This window comes from Thermobia domestica, chromosome 16 (genome assembly GCF_964235325.1).
Source record: "Thermobia domestica chromosome 16, izTheDome1.hap1.1, whole genome shotgun sequence".
In the NCBI taxonomy this organism is placed as follows: domain Eukaryota; kingdom Metazoa; phylum Arthropoda; class Insecta; order Zygentoma; family Lepismatidae; genus Thermobia; species Thermobia domestica.
Window position 1 is genome coordinate 109,834,826 of NC_137469.1, and position 16,235 is coordinate 109,851,060.

General features: G+C 37.9%; 1 protein-coding gene across 1 annotated transcript in view; it reads right to left on the minus strand.

Moving 5' to 3' along the window:
• The window catches only part of LOC145673338 (uncharacterized), a 92,921-nt gene that overhangs the window by 45,916 nt on the left and 30,770 nt on the right, over nucleotides 1-16,235 (minus strand). The window contains exon 2 of the mRNA XM_081742949.1: nucleotides 4,688-4,926. Within this exon, the coding sequence (XP_081599075.1) occupies nucleotides 4,688-4,926 (239 nt within the window). The remainder of the gene's footprint in view (nucleotides 1-4,687; nucleotides 4,927-16,235) is intronic.

Here is a 16,235-nt window from a genome sequence, read left to right on the forward strand (position 1 = left end):
ACGCGTAACTTCGAATACAAATAGGAAGTCTATACCGTTAATTTCGGGAAGAGGCAATGGAGGAAGTTTAGAATTTACTGCTTTTCTTTGCAGCCCCCACTCATTGTTGGACATGGGGGCGCGGTGGCTCCGTGGTAGAGCGTTCACCTCTGGTGCTTGGGGTCCCGGGTTCGATCCCAGCCTCCGCGAAGTGAACTTTGTGGTGGACAAACACCGTGCTTGTGGGTTTTCTCGGGGTACTCCCGTTTCCTCCCACTTTCTTCATTCCACCATTTCACTCATCTCTCATTATCACCGTCTCCTTTAGCCTAGCCGGCATAACCGTGGGACGTAAAACTCAGAGATTTCATTTCATTTCATTGTTGGACACATTTAGGGTAGGAGAAAAAACGCATTGGTTATTCTTTCTTTCTTTACTAGAGGCCCAGAACATACATACATATACACATACACACAAGAAGAAAGAGAAAGAGACAACTGCTGTTACAAAACTCCAATCCCTCGGAATGTTCATTGAGGTCTGTGGCACCTCTCCGAAGAGAGAAATCTGTGGGGTTGCAAATGTGCATTCAGTATCTGCTGTACTTCAAAGGAAACAGTGAAGAAGATTTTTTTCTTTCTTTCTTTTTAAGATAGAGAGAGAGAGAGAGAGAGAGAAAGATGAACGTATGATGTGATTTGTTTACTATTTTGGTGACCTACGCGCTTCTCCAGTTTGTCACAAAAGGCAAAGATAATTCTGCTGACCAGTTTTCAGTTTATGGAAGGGGATGCGGTGTTTTAAATTAGGGTTTTGGTTCCTGACTTCTCAGGCTAGAAAAACTTTATTTGAAGACATTTCTTCCTCTTCGAGGCGAATGGTCTGAAAATTTTCACCTTTATCAGAGGGGCTTTGGCGGTAATTATTTTTCTTTTTTACAGCAAATAGCGGTACTTGAGGAGTGGCGATGGGGCCTGTCGTTTCTTTCTGTTTAGGTCATTTTCAGCTTTATCAGAGGGGCTTTGACGGTAATTATTTTTCTTTTTTACAGCAAATAGCGGTACTTGAGGAGTGGCGATGGGGCCTGTCGTTTCTTTCTGTTTAGGTCATTTTCAGCTTTATCAGAGGGGCTTTGGCGGTAATTATTTTTCTTTTTTACAGCAAATAGCGGTACTTGAGGAGTGGCGATGGGGCCTGTCGTTTCTTTCTGTACAAAACGGTTGCTAAAAATATTGAAAACAGCAATAAAAGGACAACTCTCTAGTGTCATTTTTTGTCCTATTGCTGTCACTGAGTCACAAGCTTGAAACACACTTGTATTTTGATTTTAGTATTTTTCAACTGGTTTTAAAACTTTTAATTCAAAACGAACGTTTCTAGTGCTCTTCCCACCATTATCAGAAAATTCACAGCATTTTTTTAGGTAGAAAAAAATGTAGGAAACATTATCCACTATCCGCACAGAAAAGAGAGATATATCCGCAAATACCCATTTTGATGCGGATATCCGCATCCGCGCAGACCTCTATCTATGACATGATATGAGGATTTCCTGGACGAAAGGATGTTTACTGTGCACAAGTTATTCAGAGCACTTAGCAGAATCGCAAAAGATTAAGATCCTGTTTATGTGACATGGAGAGACATAACGTCAAGTTCGTGAAATTGTAACCACTTCAGCAGTGAATATTGATAAAACGGCGTGTAATTTAAAACCGTAAGTAGTGTAGTTATATAAAAAATAGGACATTCGACAGAATCAGCAACTTTGGAACCATCAGTAGAAATGCAATATGAGGAAGCGAAACTCTTGTTGAAATTCATGAGAGCTGGTGTTTGGCTTCTTGTACTGGGCCAGATGGAAAGAATTAGCTGGACGAAGTATTCATGGGGGTGTAGGTAAAAACCCAACTCACATAAAGGACAAAACTTCGATGGCAATGTCATCCGAAAGTTCCAGAGCACGAGTTCCAGAAGGCCCGGCAGCGTTGGAACATGCTTGATGACGTTGATAGCGATCTCCAGCTTCCAGCGCAAAAGATGAAGAATAGTGAGACACTGATTTTAGGTAAGCAAAAAGTAGAGCATTAGATGATAACGGTGCTGAGTTAAAGATGGGTCGTGCGCTTCAATATACAAACTGGTAATAGGACTGGAATGCACCAGTCACCAAACGTATGCCAGATGATGGACAGTGTTCAGTTGGCGTAACGTAGTAATTCTGGAGGATCCATAAACTATGTACCCATAGTCCAACTTTGAGCGGATTAGAGTACAACGCAATCGTGCAAGGAGAATACAATTAGAATCTCAAGAAATATGGGACAACATTAGCAGAAGACTGACTGCTTGTAAGCAGAGCTATTTTAGCTCCCGTAGATGGATTGTTATCCGGAAGACAGCCAGTGATCAAACTAATGGTCCAGAAATCAGATGTTGTCAACAAAAGGCAAGCGTGTGTGGCCCAGATACAGATCTGGATAATATGCGTAGTACTTGTGTAAGCAACAAAACTGGACGTAATCGACAAGTGTCAATAAGAAAATAAGTCCAGTGGTCACTGATTAACGTGAACGTGAAAGTCTGTTCAGAAAGAGTTGTAATTGTCTAACAGCAACACGGAGCACAAGAGCGGGAATACATTGTCAAGTCGCCCGTATACAATATTCCATGAATGACAGCTGATACACATGTCAGAGCATCATTTGCCGCCACAGTATACAGTGTGCCGTCTCACTTAAAACACTGCCTTGTGGAATTCCACTTTCTTGCACGAAGCGGTCGGAGACTGTGAATCCTAATCGGACTCGAAAGTATCGATCTTCACGAAACTGATGTGCCTAGGTAGAAGGAACCCCATACGGCCTTGTGCTCCCCAAAGAAATAACAGACGTAAAATTCTATAACACCAAGAGGTTTCATAAGCCTTCAGAAGATCAAAGAACATTGCGAAATGCACTCTCAAGATAACAAGATGATCAACAGTGGAACGTAAGTTCCAAAAACCACACTGTTGAATGGAATGCAACGACTTAGTCTCGAAATACCACCCTAAGTGTGCATTAACCACTTTCTCCAATAACTTGCATAAGCAGTTGGCTAATAATTGGAGTTGGACCTAGCCGATTTTCCAGGTTTCCGGACAGGAAAAATGTACGCTTCATGCCAAGGAGCAGGGAAGGATTCTTCAATCCAAATAAAATTATGGAAGTCTTCAAGATGATTGCTAGTGGCAGAAAAATTGCGAAGCATAACATAATGTAAGTCTGGTCCAGGTGGAGTATTTTTAGTGCTCGTTAGAGCAGTGTTAATTTCACCAGCAGAAAAACATAAACTAAAACTTTCATTATTTGATGACGTAAACTATAAGGGTATACATTTTGCTCGTGCTTTACCTTGTAGGAAATCATGCAAATAATCAGCCGAACTAGAAACTGTAGCAAAATGTCAGCTCAATTCATTGGAAAAACGCTTTTGGTCAGCGAGCAGTTTGTCTTGAGCAAGGAGCGTAGAAACGTCGATGGAAGTAGAATAGCCCTGAAGACGACGAACTTTGGACCGAACAGCATTCACTGAGCTATCTGCAGTTAAACTAGAGATAGTCGTTTGCCAAACCTGTATCATGTGTCTATCACCTCTATCATCTATGCATGTGTCGGAAGACTTAAAGAACGCCTTTGTGCGTCCGTCCGTCTGTCAAAAGGTATCAGAGCAAAACACGATAAGTGATATCGAGAAGCAGTTTTCTGCAATCGATTCAGCGTCCCAAGGGTATGTTCCATCTCCTCTGTTAATCGTCTATACAAACCAGAAGTGGTTCAAACAATCTATTTCCGGTTTCAACGTTTATTGCCAAAACAAAACCCGTAATAGATAGTGAGAAGCTGTTTTCTGCAAACGATTCAGTCTCAAGACAACGTATCATGACTATGCGCAACACTCGATCAAAACCGGAAGTGGTTCAAATTTATTAGTATTTCCTGTTTCAATACTGATTTCAGTACAGAAAAACGGTAGAAGACAGCAAGGAGCTGTTTTTTTCAATCGATTCAGCGTTCAAAGAATAGGGTTCATCTTCTCCGTTAAAGCTCTATTCAAACTGACTACTTCTGGTTTCAATGTTTATCGCCACAGAATGAAAACGGTAACATAGGTTCGCTGCAAACGATTCAACATCTCAAGACAACATATCATGACTATCCGCAACACCCTACCAAAACCAGAAGTGGTTTAAATTTACTGGAAATGATGTTCCAACTTTTTCTACTAAGCTAATTCCGGAAATATTACATCAACCTTTAACATATATACACTATGGCACATCTTGTTGAGATAATTTAACTCACCATGTATGTGTCCTGGAAATTTTAATCGGATGCTTATATTCCTATTGTAATTTCGAAAACCGCTCCTGTTGAATTCGACAGCCAATAAGTGAAAAGCTTCGCCTTCATAAATATTTTTGCATCTTATTTAACTACGTCTTTTTCTCAAAGAAAACATTAAAATCCGTAATAACTCTTTGAACTATTTCAATGATCACTACATACACCAACTCACAACTTAGCGGTATCAATACAAAATCAATCAAAGACGCTACTATTTACACACGCTTTATATATTACTTCAACCTGTGATTTTTTTAAAAATCGTCACTACCAATAACAACAACAATAATATTAATTTAACGTAAAAGTTATTACCTACCTCATCTCTCCAACCTTTTAAAGTGACGAAAGTATTTTTACTCCGACAGAGCTTAAGTACTTCGTCTACGCGAGTACTTCTAGTTTTATAGTCTTTAAATGCAGGGTTTAACTCCACTGCATCCGGGTGCACTAAAAACACATCTGGAAAATTCTCTAATTCAACATATACATCTGGTCGCACAAGTCCTACTTGGAATCCTTCTACTATAAAAGGACGACAATCACCTTTATGGAGTCCTGAAACAAAAACAAAAAGGTCTTGTTAGCTCTCATTGGAGTGTTTTCGTTATCAACTTATGCAGTGCATTTGTTTCAGAATGAATCCAAAGGGCATGCTGGATTACACTTTATCATTAGTTGAAGCAACAGTAGTCTTGTGAAAATTTTAAGTAATGGGTTGCATTCATATTTCAGGAGCTACGCTTTCCTTTTGTTATAATTTTGTGAAGATTGTAATATTTATTTCAGAACAGTAAACAGTGTTTTTTATGATTTTAAAAAAATACTTTTATTATACCGTATCCTCTATCGTTGCGAACTTAACGATACTCAGAGAAAAAAAAAGTTCAACCGGATCGAGCATTGAATCGACTTTCCAGTGTTGATCATTATGCTACCCAGTCCGTTCCCCGATCAGTCATACACCTTCCTACTATTGAAAAATTAGAATGAAATGAAATGGAAATTCTGGTTTAATCTTCTACGGTTATGCGCTTTAGGCCAAAGAAGACCGATAATTGCTTGAAGTCAATGATTGTGAAAGAAAATTTTTAACGTTCTCCCATTGGGACATTTACCAAGGCACATGCGCTAACCACTAGACCAGCAGGGAGGGCTACTTTCCTATTATTGTCTGGCTGACCGGGTTATGTACTGAAGTTGATTCTGATTCTTCATTATATGTATACTAATAGAAATTAATGTAATCTTGTTTGTTGATTTTATTACAACCGACTGGCTGAACCTATCGACACACATTTTTGGACATAGTAACTACCTCGTACTACTACTACTACTACTTTTTTTTTATCACGTCGTTTTGATTAAAATGTCTACATTAAGAGTACTAAAACAAAATTTATATCAAACTCAAAATATTTCTGGTCGAAACAATACATTTAGGGTCTATAGCGTTTTCGATAGCTTCAACAGTTAACATTTTGAGCAATTAGTACAGGCAACTTCAGTTAACTCACGGTATAACGCCAAATACTTAGGCCTATGAAAGGCAAATGTAGGTAACATTTCACCACTGAGTGTACTTACCAGTTTAGAGGTCAGGGGCGCCGGAACCGGGGGGCAGTTGCCCTTCCTAAAATTTTCAAAGGGGGCAAGATACTCGTTTTGGCCCCTCACATTCAGACTGTAAAAACATCACACAGCACTGATTATATAAACTAAATTTTGCTTTTTATAGTAATGTGAAAAAATTCTCTATTCCAGATTCATATTTCTCTTTGAAACAAGGGACCGGGCGCTTTTTCTGCCCCCATGTTAGACAGAAAGAGTTAGGAAAAAGAATTGAAAATTCTCTTTATTTCCATTGGTGTACATTCTCAAAATACTGTAAATTCTTTTAAAATTGTTGTTTAAGTAATCGTAAGTCTGCAATATGAAACGAGTCGTTGAGCGAGATTTTAAAGTTTGAAAAATATAACAGTTTAAATAAGTAACAGGATATTTAGGGCCTAATACATTTTCCATAAAGTTAAATTAATGTTCTTACGAACAATATCCAGAGGGCAGTAAGTTTTATAGTGAGGAGGAAAAATGTATAAGGTAGGATTAATAATTCAGAGCATATGAAAAATGCGAACTCTATTGTCGTTCCATTCGTTTAATCCTTTCACTACCATTTTTTTCGGAGTGAGAAACATTAATATATGGCTATTTTAAGTTGTTTTCAAACGTATAAATATATATAAAATACATTTTCCACCGGTTCGTTTTTCGACGTGGGAAGGGTGGGACATTATGTATCCCTCTGATATTTTTACGTAAGAACTTTTTGTCCCAGTGGTATTGACATGAACGATAATCTGGTATTTTCAATTATGAAACGTATATTGTCAGGAAAACAATTGGGTCGTATTTATGATTACAAATATTTTACATTTCGGCGTCCTTTTTCAAATTACAGTACATGCAACCACTGCTTTATCAGTAGCACATTGTTCTTCACTTTCATCTGTTCCATTATCACCACGTTCACTTCCACTACTATTTGATAATGTTCATAAGAATTCTGTAAACCATTAGCAGGCTTCTCTTTACCAGTGGAACATCGATTCATAGCAATAACATGCGGTAAATTGCCAGGGGGAATGTACCGTGGGACACATATGTCCCAGTGGTAGTGAAAGGGTTAAGTTATGAGTGCAGAAACAGAACACGTGTTTCAGCTCTCCTTTCAGACCAAGTTTGTAAACAAGATTAAGGAAGACAGTCACTGCTTATAATAACTAGTAGTGTTAGATATTTAGCTCGCAGTGGTCAAGCAATCAGTGGACATTTGCATAGTACGGGTAATTTGATGTCGCTCCCAGCTGAAAGAAAAATGGATGTGCCTGTTCTCAATCAATGGATTAATCGACGGGATATCTGGCTTAGTGCTGATTGAAAGAATGAAATTTTAAAGATTATGGGGCATGCAATATAGAGAGACTTGGTAGCAGAAGCTAAAGTGTCTCCATTTTATGCAATCATAGCCGACTCCACGACTGATATTTCAAAGAAAAAACAGTTGTCTCTGTGTGCAGAAGGTAACTTCGACTCAACATCCGAAAGCTGTATACATTCATTGCAATAATCATGCGTTAGATCTTCCATTGCAGGAAGTAGCACGAAAATGCGAATCTTTGTGTGACGTGCGGGCCATATTGAAAGACGTTTGAAACATCAACCTGGATTCTGCAAAACGATAGACAACATACGCACGCCATTGTTCTTGAACCCTGTAAAACTATCAACAAAAGTAATCCTAAACATTTGCTGCCTGTTTGTCCTACTCGTTGGTGTGTTAGGCGAAAATCTCTAATCAGATTTCAATCTACTACAAACGAATTCAAATCACGTTGAAAAAAATAATCAGTAATACAAGTGGTCCAGATGATGGTCAAACAGTAATTCTAAAAGGGTATTTGAAAAGAGTGAACAAATTCGGAATATTTTTTCTGATAGTCAGTATACGTGCTTTTGTACCTTGCGGACAACTGGCGAAAGTGCTTCAAAATTCTGACGCTTCTGCTTTTGGAGCTAAAAGAGCAGCAGCGATTCTATCTAGAGGATACTCTGAGAAACCTACGAACGGACAGTGCATTTGAAAACATCTATAAGGAAGCAAAGGAAAATGCAGACAGACTACACTTAAATATTATTATTATTATTAACCAATCAAATCAAATTATTGTTACATTACAAACATATATTCGAATTATCTTACCTATGTTACATTCCCGTGTCTATTTTTCAAGACAGCAGTTTGCCCCCCCCCCCCAGCTGTAAAATACTTCCGACGCCACTGTTAGAGGTAGTAATTTCAATAGGATAATAAAAGGAGTCAAGTTTTAAAGTAGGTTCCGCTTCTTTTGTAGCAATTAAATTAAAATCATCAAAAACAAAGAAAAACACACATTGCATTATTTGAATATAATAGTCTATTATATACACAGGGTGAGGCAAAAGTCTGGATACACCCCACAAAAGTCGAACGGTGTGACGAATCATGTCGTCGTTTAGTATGGGTTGTCTATAGGTGGGACGCATGGAGCTATGGCGACAGTGGCGGCCATCTTGAAATCTGCCATCTTGGATTTGGGTTAAGTTTTTCGAATGGGGAAAATAGTCATATCGGATATCATTTTACACTGTCTTTTTCGCAGGAATACACTTGTACAATCCGTTCTGCAATATCTTCGTGCAATAGGTTCTGAAGGTACGGAAAATACTGGAGCAGGTTGTTGGTAGTGATGCCAATTGGTAGTAATAGTTCTGATTACATAAGGGGTAAGTTGGTTGTTGATGTGTGAAGGAAGCGCTAGCAACTGCCGAAGAATTTAAACTGCTAACTGGTGGATTTTGATCACAAAGTGAATAATTGCTTGCTGTAATCTACATAATCACGTTTTTTCATTAGATCGTGTGCCTTTTCCAAGTTATGTAAGTGTGACTGCAAAGCCTGAACTGTTGTAAATGTTTCTAATGGCGATTTTTTTGTAAAAAATTTTCTTTAAGCCTAAAGATAAATAATTTATTCTCTGTTCCTCGGTAGTCTGAGCAGGGGCGGATCCAGAGGGGGGGCGATTGCCCCCCCCAGAAGAGGCAACTTTTTTATTTTATATATAAATAAAATATATAGTTTATTTTTTGACGCTCTTAAAAGTAGCTCTAAGTAGCAGTATTACAACCCACCGCCCCCCCCCCAGAAGTCCGTCCTGGATCCACCCCTGAGTCTGAGGCATAACTTGACTGATAACTCTTAATTTTCTTTTAAAAAATATGCATCAATTGGTCAGTAGCGTCATTTCAGATTTGGCTTGTGGGGGCCAAGACGCCTTGGTATAGGTAAAATTTCGCGTTTTTCACTGACTTACTACTATTCTATTGATAAAATCTATATAAATCTCTAAGGGGGAATGACCCTCCCTGACCCCCCTAAATGACGTCCCTACAATTGGTTCGTTTTCGCCTTGTTGAATCTGAAAAATTTCAAATTCAGCCCTATATGCAGGTAATTTTGGCCTAAATAAGGCGATTAGTTTAGATTTTAATTGTTCATAATTTAGTGAGTCAAATTGGTTTTGAGCTTTTAACTGCAAAACTAAGCGTGTTTGCACACGATACCGACAAAATCGGCGGAAGCCCCGTTAATATCGGTGTCGGTGCCGGCGTATTTTGCACACGTTGCCAACAATATCGGTGGAAGCCCCGATAACATCGTTGCCGAAGATGGTTTGCACACGTGAAAGAGAGGAAAGAGAGATGAGTCCAGCTTAGTGTTGCCACGAGACGAGACATTTCTCGTGTCTCGTCTCGTAAACGAGACGAGACACGAGACGGGACAGAACCCTTTTACACGAGACACGAGACGAGACATACTGCTTGTCCCGTCTCGAAAACGAGACGAGACACGAGACGAGACGTCTCGTGAAATGTCTCGTCTCGTCTCGTGTCTCGAAAATGAAAATGTTGGTGGGAATTGCCAAAATTGAAATTGCCAGTGGTCATATAGATTGCAAAAGGAAAATCCTCTTTGTGAGAAAACATGTTGAAAAGCCTTCATAGAAAAGTTTCCTCTGACTATTGAATGAAACAATCGTGATACATGAGCTTCCAGGAATATCATCCTTAATGTCTTGTCCCCAATTCCCCTTGCTGTAAACTGAGGAATTCTCATTTTTTTCATTTCTGGCTGGAAGGATGACAAACAAAATCAAAGACAGGGAAGATTTTTTACAAGGTCAAGAAACCGAACTACCACCACCATCTATTCAATTTGAAAACTGGGTAAGGTCTACACTCATTACAGGCTGTAGTTGAAAGTTCTGGCTGAGATGGCGGAAGAGAACAGAACAGACTACACCTGCCTTTATTCTCTGGTGGTGGTATTCTTTTTGCTATATGAACCGAAATGAACTGAAAACGGCAATTGAAGTACGTCATCTTGCAACTAAAATTTTGTTTTCTCTCTCTCTCTCTCTCTCTCTAACACACACACACACACACACACACACACACACACACACACACACACACACATACACATAAAAACACACTTTTACCATTTTACCAATCGCTCGCTTATTATACAGCAGTCATGTTGTAAAATTCACTTCTTCGTTCGGAAGGCGGGCGAAGGACAAATTTATGATACTAACAATAACACTGGAAGTGAAGAGGTTTTACAGGGGGACCTTCGTTTTGTTACGCGGAAATGTTTGATCTGACCAGAGTGCGAAATTGCCCTCTGCTTCCATGTTGTGAGGAGGGGAATACTTCCCTTTCCTAGTGAATAATATTCATTAGGACCTGAATTATCTTCAGAAATGGTTTCTTACAGAGTGTAAAGAACATTTGGTATAATATTCATGGAATGATCAAAATTCGAAGATTGAAGAACAAAATTATAGAAAAGAAATAGGATACCCAAACCATATTTTTAAACTTGCCATAAAATGTATATCCTATATTTTTACTAATTCCTTACTCCCATGAAAGTATCCTGGGGAGGATATTCTCTTCAATTTTTTCAGACTGAAATCCTTTTATCCCGTACGATTTCGCCCCCTGACATAATACGAAAAAACAAATGCTGTTAAAATCCATACACATGACCCTTCTGGGACTCAACCCGGGTCCTTCAAGCCGATAGTCTATCGCCGCAGACCGCTCGGCTTGGTATGAAGATGTACGTTGTAAGATTGCGAATAGATCACGACAATATAAGAAACTTTAATCCAAAATGGCCAACCAAAAATCAACTTTTTTAAGACCACAAGCTAATCTGGGTGTACTGTCATGAGTTTGTTACACAAACGGGGAAACCACCATATAGTGGCACACAACCCCGCTGTTATTGGAACAGATTTGTACCATGGAGGTGAAGACTGGTTCCAAGCATTCTTTCGTCCGATGTGTCGTTCAGCTCCCACTACTATGGCACTTTAAGTAGAGCTTACTGTGCAGTAACATAAAGTTTCAATCAAATACTTTCCATTACTCAATAAAATTATTTGGTTCCGAGCCTTTTTTAAAAAAAAAATAATTGCAACAAATCTAAACATGCTAAAATGGAAAGTAGTTTTTGGATTGGTGTGGTTAACACTGTGAAACCTAAAGGCTGAAATATATGAAATCAAAGTGTACATACATATCTATCTCTCTATTTATCTATATATCTTTCCATCTCTCTCTCTCTCTCTCTCTCTCACTATATATATATATATATATATATATATATATATATATATATATATATATATATATATATATATATATATACAGACACTATAAAGCAAGTGGGCTAATAGTATACGATAGTGTTGGGGATGGTGACACCTTTAGATCGAACTTTGCTTGTCGTGTAAACATTACTTGACATTAATGTCTTCATCTTCGACGTACCTATGAGCAATTTACTGTATATTCGTGTATTGAAACTGGTGAAACAAATTTCAATGTTTCAGAATGTAAAAAAAAAAAAAAAAAAAAAAAAAAAAAAAAAAAAAAAAAAGGCAGGGTCGAGAAGCCTCAGACAACTAACAGCCGAGATATATTATCTTGTAAACTATTTGTCCTTGCCGTGTGAGCTTATTTGAATTTATTTTTAAGACCTTTAGGCAACTTTGGCCGAATGGATGTTGATGGGAAAATTAGTGGAATGAAGAAAGTGGTAGGATACTAGACAACTTCGAGAAAACACACACATTCGAAAAATGAAATGAAATGAAATGAAATCTTTGAGTTTCACGTCCCACATTATGCCGGTTAGGCTAAAGGAGACAGTGATGATTAGTAATGAATGAAATGGTGGAATGAAGAAAGTGGGAGGAAACGGGAGAACCCACGCACACGGTGTTTGTCCACCACAAAGTTCAATTGGCGGGGGCTGGGATCGAAGCCGAGACCTCAAGCACCAGAGGTGAACGCTTTACCACTGAGCCATCGACAATCTGCTTGTTAGACTTAAGTCTGATAACGATATTTCTTGGTCAGTTTTGAAATACTCAGCAAGAAGTATTATCTCTCTATCACCATGCAACATCTTTTCCATATCGACCATGTTAGTTGGCAATTTCGACTCATGGAGAACAGAAACTTCACGCCTTCGATAGGGAATCTTGTGAATAAATTATCAATTAAAGCCTGATAAACTGATGATTTCTTATTTGTTTATAAATTTAATTTTTGTAATTACACATGAAGGTTTGATGCCATTCCCAAGTTCCCTCCCCCGTCTAGAAAGCGAAAGGGAACGAGGTTCCTGGAAAGTGTTCATAGGTGAATAGGAATTTCCCTCCTTCTTCCTGTTCAATTACCACATTACTGTTTGCCCTGTGCCAAATTACGATGAATTTCAATTAAATTATCATCGATACTTTTGAGTGGAACAAAAGATGAAATTTGAAACTTCCAAATTAAGGTAAGTATACGAACGTAAAGGGAAAAATACTGTAAAATTTTCCATATAATTATGCGTACAATCCAAACTTAAAATTTCCGTGTAATTAATCTTACAGTACAAATTTTATGCCTATTTTAGTCACAACTTTATGGGTTGATTGTCCTGTGCTGTAAGCGCTCCATATAATAAACATAAGCTTCAGCAATTATTATAGTAGAAAGCAATGGATAGCAATGGATGGAAAGCAAGATCATTTTTACAAACAACTCACAACCAATTTTCCCTATATAGAATGTGCCCCCCTTCCCTATAAAGGAGAATTTTAAAAACTGCTAGGATGTTTATTTTCAATAAACAGTTAATACACTGAATTTCAGCTCCATACGTTTAACGGCTTGCGAAATACTCATTTTGTTTCGCAAAAATTCGGATCCTCACTACCTCCTTAGGATATTATGCATTATAATGAAAGCAATATAACATCCCAGTTTGGATTAAGGCCTAACTATATACCAGAAGGAATTTCATTTGACTTTGCAATTTGACCGTGATGATCAGGCACACATAGTTACATTCATTTTTTCATATAATAATTTATATATTACAGTGATTCAAAAATGTATTTTTTCCAGTAGTTAGCTCCTCTAAAAACCACAGGTCTCGAAAGCCAAGTAGTAGTATAAGCCCTATTGCTATTATTACAATTAAAAATATCAATATCCAAAAGTGCCTGAAGATCTTTTTTCACTTGGTTAGATTTACTCATCTCAGGTAAGTAGACAGAAATAAATGGAAAAGGAAGGGAAAGGTCTTGAAAGTAAAACGAAGAAAAATTTACATTCTTCAGAATATTCTGTGTACAATGCAGTGAGCAGAGTGCGTCGGTAGATCATACTGAGCCGGTGGGCCGCAGTGGGTCATGGTGGGTGATGGGTCGCAGTGGGTCACGGTGGGTGGAGGGTCGCGGTGGGTCAAGGTGGGTGGTGGGTCACAGTGGATCACATGCTGTTGACCCACGTCCCACTGATCCACTCAGAAAACTTGACCCACTTGACCCACTGACCCACTCCATCTCTGTTCTTGTCTTGTGTGTTCAGGGTAATAACTTAGTTGTATCTTGATTAGCATGGTGCAGCCTGCTAGATTTTACTTTCGTTCCCATGGTATCCTGCTATATTTTTTACGAGACAAGACGAGACAAACGAGACGAGACGAGACGGGACGGGACAGAACCTCTCGAGACGAGACGGGACGAGCACATTTTTTCGAGACGAGACACGATACGGGACATGCTTTGCACGAGACGGGACGAGACAGCCTGAAGTCTCGTCTCGTCTCGTCTCGTGGCAACACTAGTCCAGCTACCATCAAGAGATATCTTCTTGCCTTTTGTACTTACGACGTAGAAACATGAAACGTAGGTCACGAAAGCTTTTGGTTCATCCATTATTGACTGTGCGTTAAGTTGAAGGTGCTTTTTACACACTATGAGAAACTACGCGAAGACGATGCGAAATTTTTTAATTACTACTGTATGTCCACACTAACTTTTCATTTTCTAATAGAAAGAATTGGAAACCATATTCAGCGCCAGAATACAGAAATAAAATCCCGTATTCCACCAATAGTGCAGAAACGTTTGCAGTTGCAATAAGGTAAGTATGTTATTATTATTATTTAATATAATATAAAGCTCTAATAATATTACTGACTGACTGACTGACTACTTCGAAATTCTTCGGGTTTTTTTTTCCCCTTTCTTTATTCCCTTCCCTGTGGTCGGTTTACAGCAGTGTGACCACCCAGCAAAAATATTTCGTACTAACCTAGGCAGAAAAAAATACTAGATTTGGGAAAAAAGTACTAAAATTTTATCTGCTCCCGTTTCACCCTATTTATGACATTTTACGATATTAATATCTAATTATTAGGTTTCCGGCAGCTCCCCCTTCCCTTTGGGATGGGGAATGACCCCAATATTCTTGAAAAGAGCCCCCAACTTTATTTTTTTAAAGTCAAAATTCGATACAAACCGTGCAAACCACTTACACCCTCCCAATTTTCACTTTACATCCCCAAACTAAAAATCCTGGCGTAATAAGTGCTTAATTGTCGTATTAGAACTCACTATAAAACCATTAAAGTAACACAAGTATGACAAATATAGAGGATGTCGAGAGCAAACAAGAAATATAAAATGGACTTATTGAGAAATTCGAGTTTTAATTCGTTAATAGCCTACTGTTTGAACGGATCACCAAATATGTAATAATTATTGTTTACTGTGGTCATTTATTAATCTTAACTCTTCGTTCTTTGACACTTTCGTACTTCCTATTTTCCCCAATAGAACGAACTATAAGTTACAGCAAAAATCAATAGAAATGGATCTGTTTTCTCCCAACACCTTTAACAGTGAAATTTTCGAACATTGTCAAATGTTCATTCTTTTTTCTCTCCCAAATGTATTTATGAAAAAAGAAGAGTAGAAGAAAAGTACTGGATTTGTTGGTAAACGTACTAGAACACTAAAATATTATAAAAGGTATAGCGGTGGTTTTACTTGTGTAGGGTTGCCAGACGTCCCGGTTTTCAATGAAAGAATTAATTGTCCCGTAAAACGCTTTTGGGATGCCTGTTTGTCCCGGTTTTCGTTCTTCAGATCAAAAAAAAAATCAACCTGAAATAACTAATATATCTCACCTAAAAACGGAATAATTCCCGAAGATCTGTGTAGCCAATTAATTTTACTAAACAAACAACAAGGTGTTTGAAAATCACATCCATTCTTTCGTCCTTTGGCTAAGAAAATTCCAAATGAGTCATTTGTCCTTGGGAGCTTTGCAAAGAGTGTTTGATTGTGCTGGTTTCGTTTCAAAATAATAGTAACTCTCCTTTAACCTGTCAACAAATATTCTATTCAATCATTACTTATTGAGTGGGGCCGGGAAAAGTGATCTGCACACAATTCTGATGAAAATAAAAGGAAGTAGTAATAATCAGGATTTTTTCCATATGCTTAAATTCACAGTGTATCAAACTTTGAAAATTACGCTTAAATTAATTTCCAGAATGTAATAAAATTTAAATGCATTAGTGGATTAACAAAAAAAAAAAAAAAAAAAAAAATCAAGAGAGAGAGAGAGAGAGAGAGAATAAAAATAAAAAGGGAGTAGAAAATAATCAACAGAAATTGGTTATCTAAATTTCCTATATTCTATTTGATAATAGCTATTTAGAGGGAAATCAGTACTCTTCAGATTTCCCACATTTTATACTTTATTTAATAACGGGAATTGGCTACTCCAAAACAGAGACTGTAAAAAAATAAGCTGTTCCGAAGTTGTTTGTAGGACAAGATAATAATAATAATATTATACAATTGTAATAGAAAAAAAAATGGAAAGAATAAAAATCCAAAGAC